Raw genomic sequence first — 13,686 nt, forward strand, 5'->3', positions numbered from 1 at the left:
TCACACATCAGACATCACATGTTACATACATCACACATCAGACATCACATGTTACATACATCACACATCAGACATCACATGTTACATACATCACACATCAGACATCACATGTTACATACATCACACATCAGACATCACATGTTACATACATCACACATCAGACATCACATGACACATACATCACATGTTACATGCATCACACATCAGACATCACATGTTACATACATCACATGTTACATACATCACATGTTACATACATCACACATCAGACATCACATGTTACATACATCACACATCAGACATCACATGTTACATACATCACACATCAGACATCACATGTTACATACATCACATGTTACATACATCACATGTTACATACATCACACATCAGACATCACATGTTACATACATCACACATCAGACATCACATGTTACATACATCACACATCAGACATCACATGACACATACATCACATGTTACATACATCACACATCAGACATCACATGACACATACATCACATGTTACATACATCACATGTTACATACATCACACATCAGACATCACATGTTACATACATCACACATCAGACATCACATGTTACATGCATCACACATCAGACATCACATGTTACATACATCACATGTTACATACATCACATGTTACATACATCACACATCAGACATCACATGATACATACATCACACATCAGACATCACATGTTACATACATCACACATCAGACATCACATGACACATACATCACATGTTACATACATCACACATCAGACATCACATGTAACATACATCACACATCAGACATCACATGTTACATACATCACACATCAGACATCACATGTTACATACATCACACATGAGACATCACATGTTACATACATCACACATCAGACATCACATGACACATACATCACACATCAGACATCACATGTTACATACATCACACATCAGACATCACATGTTACATAAGTCACACCAGACATGACATAAATTACATGTTACATACATTACATGCTTCACATGTCACACACTGTATGTCAGACCTCCCACGTCACAGACCTCCCACGTCACAGACCTCCCACGTCACAGACCTCCCACGTCACAGACACCACACAGACCTCCCACGTCACAGACCTCCCACGTCACAGACCTCCCACGTCACAGACCTCCCACGTCACAGACCTCCCACGTCAGACATCCCACGTCACATACATCACACAGACACCACACAGACCTCACACGTCACAGACCTCCCACAACAGACATCACACAGACCTCCCACGTCACAGACCTCCCACGTCACAGACCTCCCACCTCAGACATCGCACGTTAGACATCGCACGTCAGACCTCCCACGTCACAGACCTCCCACGTCACAGACCTCACACAGACCTCCCACGTCACAGACCTCCCACGTCACAGACCTCCCACGTCACAGACCTCCCACGTCACAGACACCACACAGACCTCCCACGTCACAGACCTCCCACGTCACAGACCTCCCACGTCACAGACCTCCCACGTCAGACATCCCACGTCACATACATCACACAGACACCACACAGACCTCACACGTCACAGACCTCCCACATCAGACATCACACAGACCTCCCACGTCACAGACCTCCCACCTCAGACATCGCACGTCACAGACATCGCACGTCAGACCTCCCACGTCACAGACCTCCCACGTCACAGACCTCACACAGACCTCCCACGTCACAGACCTCCCACGTCACAGACATACCACGTCAGACCTCCCACGTCACAGACCTCCCACGTCAGACCTCCCACGTCACAGACCTCCCACGTCACAGGCCTCCCACGTCACAGACCTCCCACGTCAGACCTCCCACGTCAGACCTCCCACGTCACAGACCTCCCACGTCACAGACCTCCCACGTCACAGACCTCCCACGTCACAGACCTCCCACGTCAGACATCCCACGTCACAGACATCACACAGACACCACACAGACCTCACACGTCACAGACCTCCCACATCAGACATCACACAGACCTCCCACGTCACAGACCTCCCACATCAGACATCACACAGACCTCCCACGTCACAGACCTCCCACGTCACAGACCTCCCACGTCACAGACCTCCCACGTCAGACATCCCACGTCACAGACATCACACAGACACCACACAGACCTCACACGTCACAGACCTCCCACATCAGACATCACACAGACCTCCCACGTCACAGACCTCCCACGTCACAGACATCACACAGACCTCCCACGTCACAGACCTCCCACGTCACAGACCTCCCACGTCACAGACCTCCCACGTCACAGACCTCCCACGTCACAGACCTCCCACGTCACAGACCTCCCACGTCAGACATCCCACGTCACAGACATCACACAGACCTCCCACGTCACAGACATCACACAGACCTCCCACGTCACAGACCTCCCACGTCACAGACCTCCCACGTCACAGACCTCCCACGTCACAGACCTCCCACGTCAGACATCCCACGTCACAGACATCACACAGACACCACACGTCACAGACCTCCCACATCAGACATCACACAGACCTCCCACGTCACAGACCTCACACAGACCTCCCACGTCACAGACCTCCCACGTCACAGACCTCCCACGTCACAGACACCACACAGACCTCCCACGTCAGACCTCCCACGTCACAGACCTCCCACGTCAGACATCCCACGTCACAGACATCCCACGTCACAGACATCACACAGACACCACACAGACCTCACACGTCACAGACCTCCCACATCAGACATCACACAGACCTCCCACGTCACAGACCTCCCACATCAGACATCACACAGACCTCCCACGTCACAGACCTCCCACGTCACAGACCTCCCACGTCACAGACCTCCCACGTCACAGACCTCCCACGTCACATACATTACATGTTACAGACATCACGTCAAACATCACATACGTCACATAAATCACATGTTGGACATCACATGTCAGGCGTTACATGTCACATACATGTTACATACATCACATCTGACATTACATGTTACGTAAGTCACACGAGACATGACATAAATTACATGTTACATACATTACATGCTTCACATGTCACACACTGTATGTCAGACATCACGTCACAGACATCACACGTCAGACATCACATCACATGTCATATCACATCAGCCTGCTCATGTCCAATACACTGTGTTCCAAGTTATTATGCAGAAAATATTTCCTCCTATTTTCTGTAAATTCCCTCTATGAATTGCAGTCATTGTTATTTTCCCGTCATCTAATATTCTAGTATAATTGCAATGTTTTTGAACAATCTGCCTATGAAAACAGGATATTTCTAAAAATAAGAAACTCTCACAATGCAGGTTCCAAATTATTATGCGCAGCAGAGTTTTCGGCCTTTTTATTTTGAACAAAACAATGGTGAGTTGTGGAGTTATCAGCATTATCAGCGTATTACAGAATGAAATCAAACAGTTTTCAAGTCAAAACTTTCTTCTCGGTGATGTTACATCTGCACATAGGACCCTTGTTGGAAAGAAGCTTCTGAGCTCTCTCGTCCATTGAATTTGTCAGTTTTTGGATGGTTTGTGCTTCAGTTGTTTTGCATGTGGACAGAATCCCCTCCCAGAGCTGTGGCTTAGATGTGAGCTGCCTCCCGCCATCATAGACACTCCTTGTGATGATGCTCCAGAGGTTCTCAGTGGGGTTGAGGTCCGGGGAAGATGGTGGCCACACCATAAGTTTGTCCTCTTTTATGCCCATAGCAGCCAGAGATGCAGATGTGTTATTTGCAGCAGGAGACGCTGCATTATCAGGCATGAAAATGATCTTGCTGCGGAAAGCACGGTTCTTCCTCGTGAACCATGGCGGGAAGTGCTGTTCTAGAAAGTCCACATAGATTATGGAGTTCATCTTTACCCCTTCAGGGATCCTAAAGGGGCCGACAATCTCTCTCCCCATGATTCCAGCCCAAAACATTACTCCACCTCCTCCTTGTTGGCGCCTTAGCCGTGTTTTCATGGGGTGTCCATCAACCAGCCATCCTCCACTCCATCCATCCGGACCATCGAGTGTTGCACGGCACTCATCAGTCTTCATGTATCGTTTGGCCACTGGAGCCGTTTCTGCTTGTGTGCAGTGGATAGAGGTGGTGGACAGGATGGCTTACGCACAGCTGCAAACCTCTGAAGGACCCTGCATCTTGTTGTTCGGGGGACGTTGGAGGCACCAGCAGCTTCAAAAACTCGTCTGCTGCTAGGACAAGGCATTTTTGCAGCTGCTTTTTTAACCTGACGCAATTGCCTGTTGGAAAGAGTCCTCAATGTTTCCTTATCTGCACACACACGTGTGTGCTGGGAATCAGCGACATACTTCTTGACTGTGCGATGATCACGATGAAGTGTCTTGGCAATGTTGATTGTAGTCGTGCCTTCACCTAAATACTCCACAATTTGTGGCTTCTCAGCAGCCGACACATCCTTTTTCTTTCCCATTTTGGCAAAAAAATGTCGGCTGCTTAATAATGTGGAACAGCCTTCTTCAGTAGTCTTGCCTTTATTTGGACACACCGGCCAAACTAATGTGCACAGGTCTCTGCAATTGCTTTCAGTGATATAAAGACCCTGACACACATCACCAGCAATGAGTAACAATTCTACCCTTATCACTCCGAAACGCTTTGTGCATAATAATTTGGAACACAGTTTACATCACATATCACATACTGTCATGTCACACATCACATACATCACATGTCAAGTCAAACATCACACGACCTGTCACGTGTTCTATATTCTCACATTTCACACACGTCGCATACTCGCACAGGTCAAATACTTCAACATGTCACACATTCGCCTGTCATACGTCACGTACTCGCACATGTCACATGCTCACACGTAAGATACTCGTATTTCACACATCACTTACTCGCACATGTCACAAACTCGCACACCACAAATGTCACATACTTCACATGTCACATGCTCTCACATGTGCGATACTGACACAACACGTCACATGCACATTTCACACCACATACGTTACATGTCACATGCTCTCACACCACAAATGTCACACACTCGCACATGTCACATGCTCTCACACCACAAATGTCACACACTCGCACATGTCACATGCTCTCAACGCTGCACACCTCACACACTCATGTCCCATCAGACATCACAGACATCTGGTGTCACACACATCCCGTCACACATGAGACATCACACACACATTACACATGTCACACATTCGTCACACCCGTCGCACACACATTACACCCGTCGCACACATCATCATTTCTATTCCATCTTTTCAGGACCTGACGATGGAAACGGATATTGTAGCGGCTAATGGAAAGCGAGTGAAGGCGCTGGAGATCTTCGCCTTTGCTCTGCGATACTTCAAGGAACAAGCTCTGAAGGTGAGGAGGCCACATGTACAGATCGGGGAGCGGAGGGGTCCAGACGTGTGTGGAGAAAATGACGTGACCCTGAAATCTGATTCATCTTCCATATTCTTTGGATTTCAGGAGCTGAGTGACCAGGCCGGAGAAGAGATGGAAAACAGTGAGGTCCGATGGGTCATCACTGTCCCCGCCATCTGGAAGCAGCCGGCAAAGCAATTCATGAGGCAGGCGGCCTACAAGGTGAGGCTTCTCAAATGTGTCTCCAGGAAAGTGACCCAACAGGTCGCCTCTGCCGTCTTATGCCACGGGTCACCTCTGCCGTCTTACGCCACGGGTCACCTCTGCCGTCTTATGCCACGGGTCACCTCTGCCGTCTTACGCCACGGGTCACCTCTGCCGTCTTATGCCACGGGTCGCCTCTGCCGTCTTATGCCACGGGTCACCTCTGCCGTCTTATGCCACGGGTCGCCTCTGCCGTCTTGTGCCACGGGTCACCTCTGCCGTCTTATGCCACGGGTCTCCTCTGCCGTCTTATGCCACGGGTCTCCTCTGCCGTCTTATGCCACAGGTCACCTCTGCCGTCTTATGCCACGGGTCTCCTCTGCCGTCTTATCCCACGGGTCGCCCCTGCCGTCTTATGCCACGGGTCACCTCTGCCGTCTTATGCCACGGGTCACCTCTGCCGTCTTATGCCACGGGTCACCTCTGCCGTCTTGTGCCACGGGTCTCCTCTGCCGTCTTACGCCACGGGTCACCTCTGCCGTCTTACGCCACGGGTCACCTCTGCCTTCTTGTGCCACGGGTCACCTCTGCCGTCTTATGCCACGGGTCACCTCTGCCGTCTTACACCACGGGTCTCCTCTGCCGTCTTGTGCCACGGGTCTCCTCTGCCGTCTTACGCCACGGGTCACCTCTGCCGTCTTACGCCACGGGTCGCCTCTGCCGTCTTATGCCACGGGTCACCTCTGCCGTCTTATGCCACGGGTCACCTCTGCCGTCTTACACCACGGGTCTCCTCTGCCGTCTTGTGCCACGGGTCACCTCTGCCGTCTTACGCCACGGGTCACCTCTGCCGTCTTGTGCCACGGGTCTCCTCTGCTGTCTTACGCCACGGGTCACCTCTGCCGTCTTGTGCCACGGGTCTCCTCTGCCGTCTTACGCCACGGGTCACCTCTGCCGTCTTATCCCACGGGTCGCCTCTGCCGTCTTATCCCACGGGTCGCCTCTGCCGTCTTATCCCACGGGTCGCCTCTGCCGTCTTATGCCACGGGTCGCCTCTGCCGTCTTATGCCACGGGTCGCCTCTGCCGTCTTATGCCACGGGTCGCCTCTGCCGTCTTATGCCACGGGTCGCCTCTGCCGTCTTATGCCACGGGTCGCCTCTGCCGTCTTATGCCACGGGTCACCTCTGCCGTCTTATGCCACGGGTCACCTCTGCCGTCTTGTGCCACGGGTCGCCTCTGCCGTCTTGTGCCACGGGTCACCTCTGCCGTCTTATGCCACGGGTCGCCTCTGCCGTCTTGTGCCACGGGTCGCCTCTGCCGTGTTATCCCACGGGTCGCCTCTGCCGTGTTATCCCACGGGTCGCCCCTGCCGTCTTGTGCCACGGGTCGCCTCTGCCGTCTTGTGCCACGGGTCGCCTCTGCCGTCTTGTGCCACGGGTCGCCTCTGCCGTCTTGTGCCACGGGTCGCCTCTGCCGTCTTGTGCCACGGGTCGCCTCTGCCGTCTTGTGCCACGGGTCGCCTCTGCCACCTGACTATTTGCGGAATCCAAGAACGTTCTTGCTTTGAGGTGACGATTGACAGTTTCAGTTTCTGTGCAAATTCAGTGTTACATCTGAGCTGATCAGAGGGAATTATAACCCGGCCCGGTCAGACGCGCATGTGTTTATACCCTCGTACGCCGGGTTAGCGGCCTCGTGGTCGCTGTGGTACGCCTCGCTCCCTGCTCGGCTGTGACAGGAACGTGCGGCGTCAGGTGTTAATAACATGTGGAATGAAAAACAAAGGCTTCAAGTCAACAGGCTGCACTGGATGCCGTGTGTGTGTGTGTGTATATATACACTGTTTATATGCTATTAGTAACAGCAGAAAGTAACTAGAACAGCGATGAATATCAGATCTACAATCAGTGTAGCCCCTGTCCCCGTAGCCACAATTCTCATCCCCATCCTCGTAGCCCCAGTCACTGCAGCCCCAGTCCCCATAGCCACAATCCCCATCCCCGTAGCCCCAGTCCCTGTAGCCCCAGTCCCCGTAGCCCCAGTCCCCGTAGCCCCAGTCCCTGTAGCCCCAGTCCCCATCCCTGTAGCCCCAGTCCCCATCCCTGTAGCCCCAGTCCCCATCCCTGTAGCCCCAGTCGCCATCCTCGTAGCCCCAGTCGCCATCCTCGTAGCCCCAGTCCCCATCCCTGTAGCCCCAGTCCCCATCCCTGTAGTCCCCGTAGCCACAATCCCTATCACTGTAGCCCCAGTCCCCGTAGCCCCAGTCCCCGTAGCCCCAGTCCCCGTAGCCCCAGTCCCTGTAGCCCCAGTCCCCGTAGCCCCAGTCCCCGTAGCCCCAGTCCCCGTAGCCCCAGTCCCCGTAGCCCCAGTCCCCATCCCCGTAGCCCCAGTCCCCATCCCTGTAGCCCCAGTCCCCGTCCCTGCAGCCCCAGTCCCTGTAGCCCCAGTCCCCATCCCTGTAGCCCCAGTCCCTGCAACCCCAGTCCCCGTAGCCACAATCCCTATCACTGTAGCCCCAGTCCCCGTAGCCCAAGTCCCTGTAGCCCCAGTCCCTGTAGCCCCAGTCCCTGTAGCCCCAGTCCTCGTAGCCCCAGTCCCTGTAGCCCCAGTCCCCGTAGCCCCAGTCCCCGTAGCCACAATCCCCATCACTGTAGCCCCAGTCCCCGTAGCCCCAGTCCCTGTAGCCCCAGTCTCCATCCCCGTAGCCCCAGTCCCCGTAGCCCCAGTCCCCATGCCTGTAGCCCCAGTCCCCATCCCCGTAGCCCCAGTCCCTGTAGTCCCAGTCCCTGTAGTCCCAGTCCCCGTAGCCCCAGTCCCCGTAGCCCCAGTCCCCGTAGCCCCAGTCCCCGTAGCCACAATCCCCATCCCTGTAGCCCCAGTCCCCATCCCTGTAGCCGGGCCCCGCGCTCTGGCTTTGCCTCACGTCGGTTGCTTCCCGTGTGACTTTTCTACTGATCTGTGCGGTGACTCCATTATATCTGAGTAAAAGGGATAAGCGGCGCCATCCTCAATATATACTCCGGTGGGATCACTGAGTGCATATAAATAAGCGAACACCGTAACAAATAAAGAGAGAAGTGTCTGCGGAGAAGTAGGGATCACCGCACTGATATCATCAGGAGTCACACTTTATTATAGTGAACACAACAAGCCAACACTTAGTCTGAGGGTTTTCTGTCACTTCTGCACATGCACGCTCACGCCTTATTACAGGAGTGGGAGGTCGCGTGTTTCTGTGGTCGCTTCTGTGTGGACAGCGTCCGTCATACTGCGCCAGCTCATCACAGCCGCCCTGCAGAGGCTCCGGCCACAGGAGGCGCCATGGCCGCAGGCTCCGCAGCACTGCTGAGGTAAACTGAAAGCCAGGCTCTGATTGGCTGCTCTGGTGAATGAAAGCCAATCTCTGATTGGCTGCTCTAGTAAATGAAAGCCAAGCTGTGATTGGCTGCTATGGTGAATGAAAGCCAAGCTGTGATTGGCTGCTCTGGTGAATGAAAGCCAAGCTGTGATTGGCTGCTCTGGTAAATGAAAGCCAAGCTCTGATTGGCTGCTCTGGTAAATGAAAGCCAAGCTCTAATTGGCTGCTCTGGTGAATGAAAGCCAAGCTCTGATTGGCTGCTCTAGTAAATGAAAGCCAAGCTGTGATTGGCTGCTCTGGTAAATGAAAGCCAAGCTGTGATTGGCTGCTCTGGTAAATGAAAGCCAAGCTGTGATTGCTTCCTTTTGGCAACAAACCGTTGTACAGAGGACACGGGGCGCCGTCTCTCTCCACCACATGAAGGAGAAGTGAACGATGGAATTCACCGGACGGAGGCGTCGCTGACCTGTACCCGAGGCCTCCAAGGTGAGCTGCGTCCAGAATCCCGGCTTCAGCTGCTGTCACTGAGGTCATTAATGGTCGTCTGAGGAAGGTTCTGCCGGCTGCTCCTGTGTAATCACCGACCAATGATGTAACCGATGTGCTAGATGGAGACAAGCCCAAACACTCTGCCATCAGATCCTGTGTAATCACCGACCAATGATGTGCTCAATGGAGACAAGTATATAGACACTTGCGGCAGCTCCTGTGTAATCACTGACCAATGACGTACCCAATGTGATCGATGGAGACAAGCCTGGACATGCTGCTGTCAGATCCTGTGTAATCACTGACCAATGACGTACCCAATGTGATCGATGGAGACAAGCCAGGACAGGCTGCTGTCAGATCCTGTGTAATCACTGACCAATGACGTACCCAATGTGATCGATGGAGACAAGCCTGGACATGCTGCTGTCAGATCCTGTGTAATCACTGACCAATGACGTACCCAATGTGATCGATGGAGTCAAGCCTGGACAGGCTGCTGTCAGATCCTGTGTAATCACTGACCAATGACGTACCCAATGTGATCGATGGAGACAAGCCTGGACATGCTGCTGTCAGATCCTGTGTAATCACTGACCAATGAAGTACCCAATGTGATCGATGGAGACAAGCCAGGACAGGCTGCTGTCAGATCCTGTGTAATCACTGACCAATGACGTACCCAATGTGATCGATGGAGACAAGCCTGGACATGCTGCTGTCAGATCCTGTGTAATCACTGACCAATGACGTACCCAATGTGATCGATGGAGTCAAGCCTGGACAGGCTGCTGTCAGATCCTGTGTAATCACTGACCAATGACGTACCCAATGTGATCGATGGAGACAAGCCAGGACAGGCTGCTGTCAGATCCTGTGTAATCACTGACCAATGACGTACCCAATGTGATCGATGGAGACAAGCCAGGACAGGCTGCTGTCAGATCCTGTGTAATCACTGACCAATGACGTACCCAATGTGATCGATGGAGACAAGCCTGGACAGGCTGCTGTCAGATCCTGTGTAATCACTGACCAATGACGTACCCAATGTGATCGATGGAGTCAAGCCTGGACATGCTGCTGTCAGATCCTGTGTAATCACTGACCAATGACGTACCCAATGTGATCGATGGAGACAAGCCAGGACAGGCTGCTGTCAGATCCTGTGTAATCACTGACCAATGGCGTACCCAATGTGATCGATGGAGTCAAGCCTGGACAGGCTGCTGTCAGATCCTGTGTAATCACTGACCAATGACGTACCCAATGTGATCGATGGAGACAAGCCAGGACAGGCTGCTGTCAGATCCTGTGTAATCACTGACCAATGACGTACCCAATGTGATCGATTGAGACAAGCCTGGACATGCTGCTGTCAGATCCTGTGTAATCACTGACCAATGACGTACCCAATGTGATCGATGGAGACAAGCCTGGACATGCTGCTGTCAGATCCTGTGTAATCACTGACCAATGACGTACCCAATGTGATCGATGGAGACAAGCCTGGACATGCTGCTGTCAGATCCTGTGTAATCACTGACCAATGACGTACCCAATGTGATCGATTGAGACAAGCCTGGACATGCTGCTGTCAGATCCTGTGTAATCACTGACCAATGACGTACCCAATGTGATCGATTGAGACAAGCCTGGACATGCTGCTGTCAGATCCTGTGTAATCACTGACCAATGAAGTACCCAATGTGATCGATGGAGACAAGCCTGGACATGCTGCTGTCAGATCCTGTGTAATCACTGACCAATGACGTACCCAATGTGATCGATGGAGACAAGCCTGGACATGCTGCTGTCAGATCCTGTGTAATCACTGACCAATGACGTACCCAATGTGATCGATGGAGACAAGCCTGGACATGCTGCTGTCAGATCCTGTGTAATCACTGACCAATGACGTACCCAATGTGATCGATGGAGACAAGCCTGGACAGGCTGCTGTCAGATCCTGTGTAATCACTGACCAATGACGTACCCAATGTGATCGATTGAGACAAGCCTGGACATGCTGCTGTCAGATCCCGTGTAATCACTGACCAATGACGTACCCAATGTGATCGATGGAGACAAGCCTGGACATGCTGCTGTCAGATCCTGTGTAATCACTGACCAATGACATCTCCGATGTGCCCAATGGAGACAAGTCCAGAGACGCTGCCAGCAGCTCCTGTGTGATCACCAACCAATAATGTCCCCAATGTGCTCAATGGACACAAGTCCGGAAACACCGGCAGGTCCTATGTAATCACCCACCAATGACGTCCCCGATGTGCTCCATTGAGCCGGCAGCTCCAGTGAAGTCAGTGACGTCCCTGATGGAGACAAGGCCGACAACACTGCCGGCAGCTGCTGTATAGTCACCGACCAATGACGTCACTGATGTGCTTGATGGAGACGAGTCCGGAAATGCTGCCGGCAGCTGCTGTGTAATCATGGACCAATGACGAAAAGTCCGGAGCCGCTGCAGCCAAGGGAGCAGGTTCAGGCCGTGCATGCCCTCACAGGAGGAATATGGGGCCTCATGTTGTTTTGCTGGGATGTGGCTTCTGAATTCTGGAGAAATGGCCGAACCTCTGGGTCCACAACAAATCAATATGACGCCGTGCTTTTAGTGACCTTAGGGTTATTAAGGCTAGAGGGCTCTGACTACCAGATATTATACCCCAACACCACAATCCTGGGTTTAGGACCGGTGCGACATTCCCTCATGGAAGGTCTGTTAATGGCGCCACCGCTGTGATTTGGAGAATGGCGCTGTCATGTCTGTGCTGTTGGATATCTCGGGCCTAGGGTCTCCTCTATCCTGAAAGCGCGGCGTGCCATAACTCCCTGCTCCCCAGATTATTTCTAATGGTGACGATTCCGGGGCTACGTATCTTGCGGAGCTCCTGAATCCGACCTCCTCTCTCCCCTCCCCCACCCAGGGAAGTGGGGAGTTGTGGTATATAAGAATACACAAACCAGACAAACAAGGGAAGACCTAGCAGGAATAAATAAAACTGCCACTCATACAAATATGCACTCATAAACAGCAGAGTGGAACATCGGGAGGGAAAGGAAGGAAAAACAAAATGGGAAAGGATGGGGATATGCACACAGACACATCATCAAGCAACAGAACAAAACTCCAAACCCCTCCTAACAACGAACCCCTCCAGAACTAGGCTTATATATAGCTGAGGGAAGTGACCAACACTGAACAGCTGAAACCATCAAAGCAGGAAAGTTCCATGAGGTCTCAACGGAACAGATTAACCCCCACACTGCTAGCAGATACCTGCACTTTTTAATATGATGGTGAAGTGCTTCTGATCATTGCAGGAATATGTGAAATTATACAGCGTGATCTACTGGCCCGTTTCGGTCAGCGTAAACCTGTTACAGTTCCCCCCTGCTAAGAGGGACCCCTGGAAGCTCAGTGCTGGGTCTATCGGGGTGTGCGACGTGAAAAGACCTGACCGCATGGACATCAGATGCCGGCGCCAACATTCTCTCTTCAGGACTGTAACCCCTCCAGTGTACCAAATAATTAGGAGACCGACGAACCAAGAATCCACTAATCCCCCTCCATAATTCAGATTAGATTATACGCTCCCTGAGATCCAGTTTAGAAAACCATGTGGCTCCCACAATCTGATTAAAGAGGTTCGGGATGAGAGGGAGTGGATACGGATCCTGGACCGCAATCCGTTCCGTCCGTTAAGTTCTTGAAGATCTGGGCAGGGGCGTAACCCCCCGTAGTGGAGATATGTATTTGTAGGCGATGTATGGCCGGCAGTTAACTAGCATCTATCCATAAGCCCCCGTTACACATAACGATGTCCCAGCGATCCGACCAACGATCCGACATGATGGGGTCGCTGGGACATCGTTAGGCCGATCGCTGCTGTCACATAGACAGCCCCAGCGATCAGGACCAGCGACGCTGGTTTCTAATGTAAACATCGGGTATCCAGGAGCCGCGGGCTTTCATTGGCTGTAAGCCATAATCCTCAACATTACCAGAAATAAACCCGTGAGATAGATCACTCTGTAATGACTATAGAATAGAGGAGAGGCACTGTCTGTAGTGAAGAACTGAAATAAATTCATTTTGTGAGAAGCACTTGTGTATGCACAGAGAGCATATTGTGGTTGGGGTCTTGCGCCCACAGTCGGAGTCCACCCACCCATGC

At 52.1% G+C, this 13,686-nt stretch overlaps 1 protein-coding gene across 1 annotated transcript in view; it reads left to right on the forward strand.

Moving 5' to 3' along the window:
• HSPA12A (heat shock protein family A (Hsp70) member 12A) overlaps window positions 1-13,686 on the forward strand; it is a 99,082-nt gene that overhangs the window by 67,048 nt on the left and 18,348 nt on the right. Inside the window, exons 5-6 of the mRNA XM_073556571.1 lie at window positions 5,331-5,435; window positions 5,544-5,660. Coding sequence (XP_073412672.1) covers window positions 5,331-5,435; window positions 5,544-5,660 — 222 coding nt within the window. The remainder of the gene's footprint in view (window positions 1-5,330; window positions 5,436-5,543; window positions 5,661-13,686) is intronic.

Source organism: Dendrobates tinctorius, unplaced genomic scaffold, assembly GCF_039654945.1.
Source record: "Dendrobates tinctorius isolate UK_male_01 unplaced genomic scaffold, ASM3965494v1 ptg000236l, whole genome shotgun sequence".
NCBI classification, from domain to species: domain Eukaryota; kingdom Metazoa; phylum Chordata; class Amphibia; order Anura; family Dendrobatidae; genus Dendrobates; species Dendrobates tinctorius.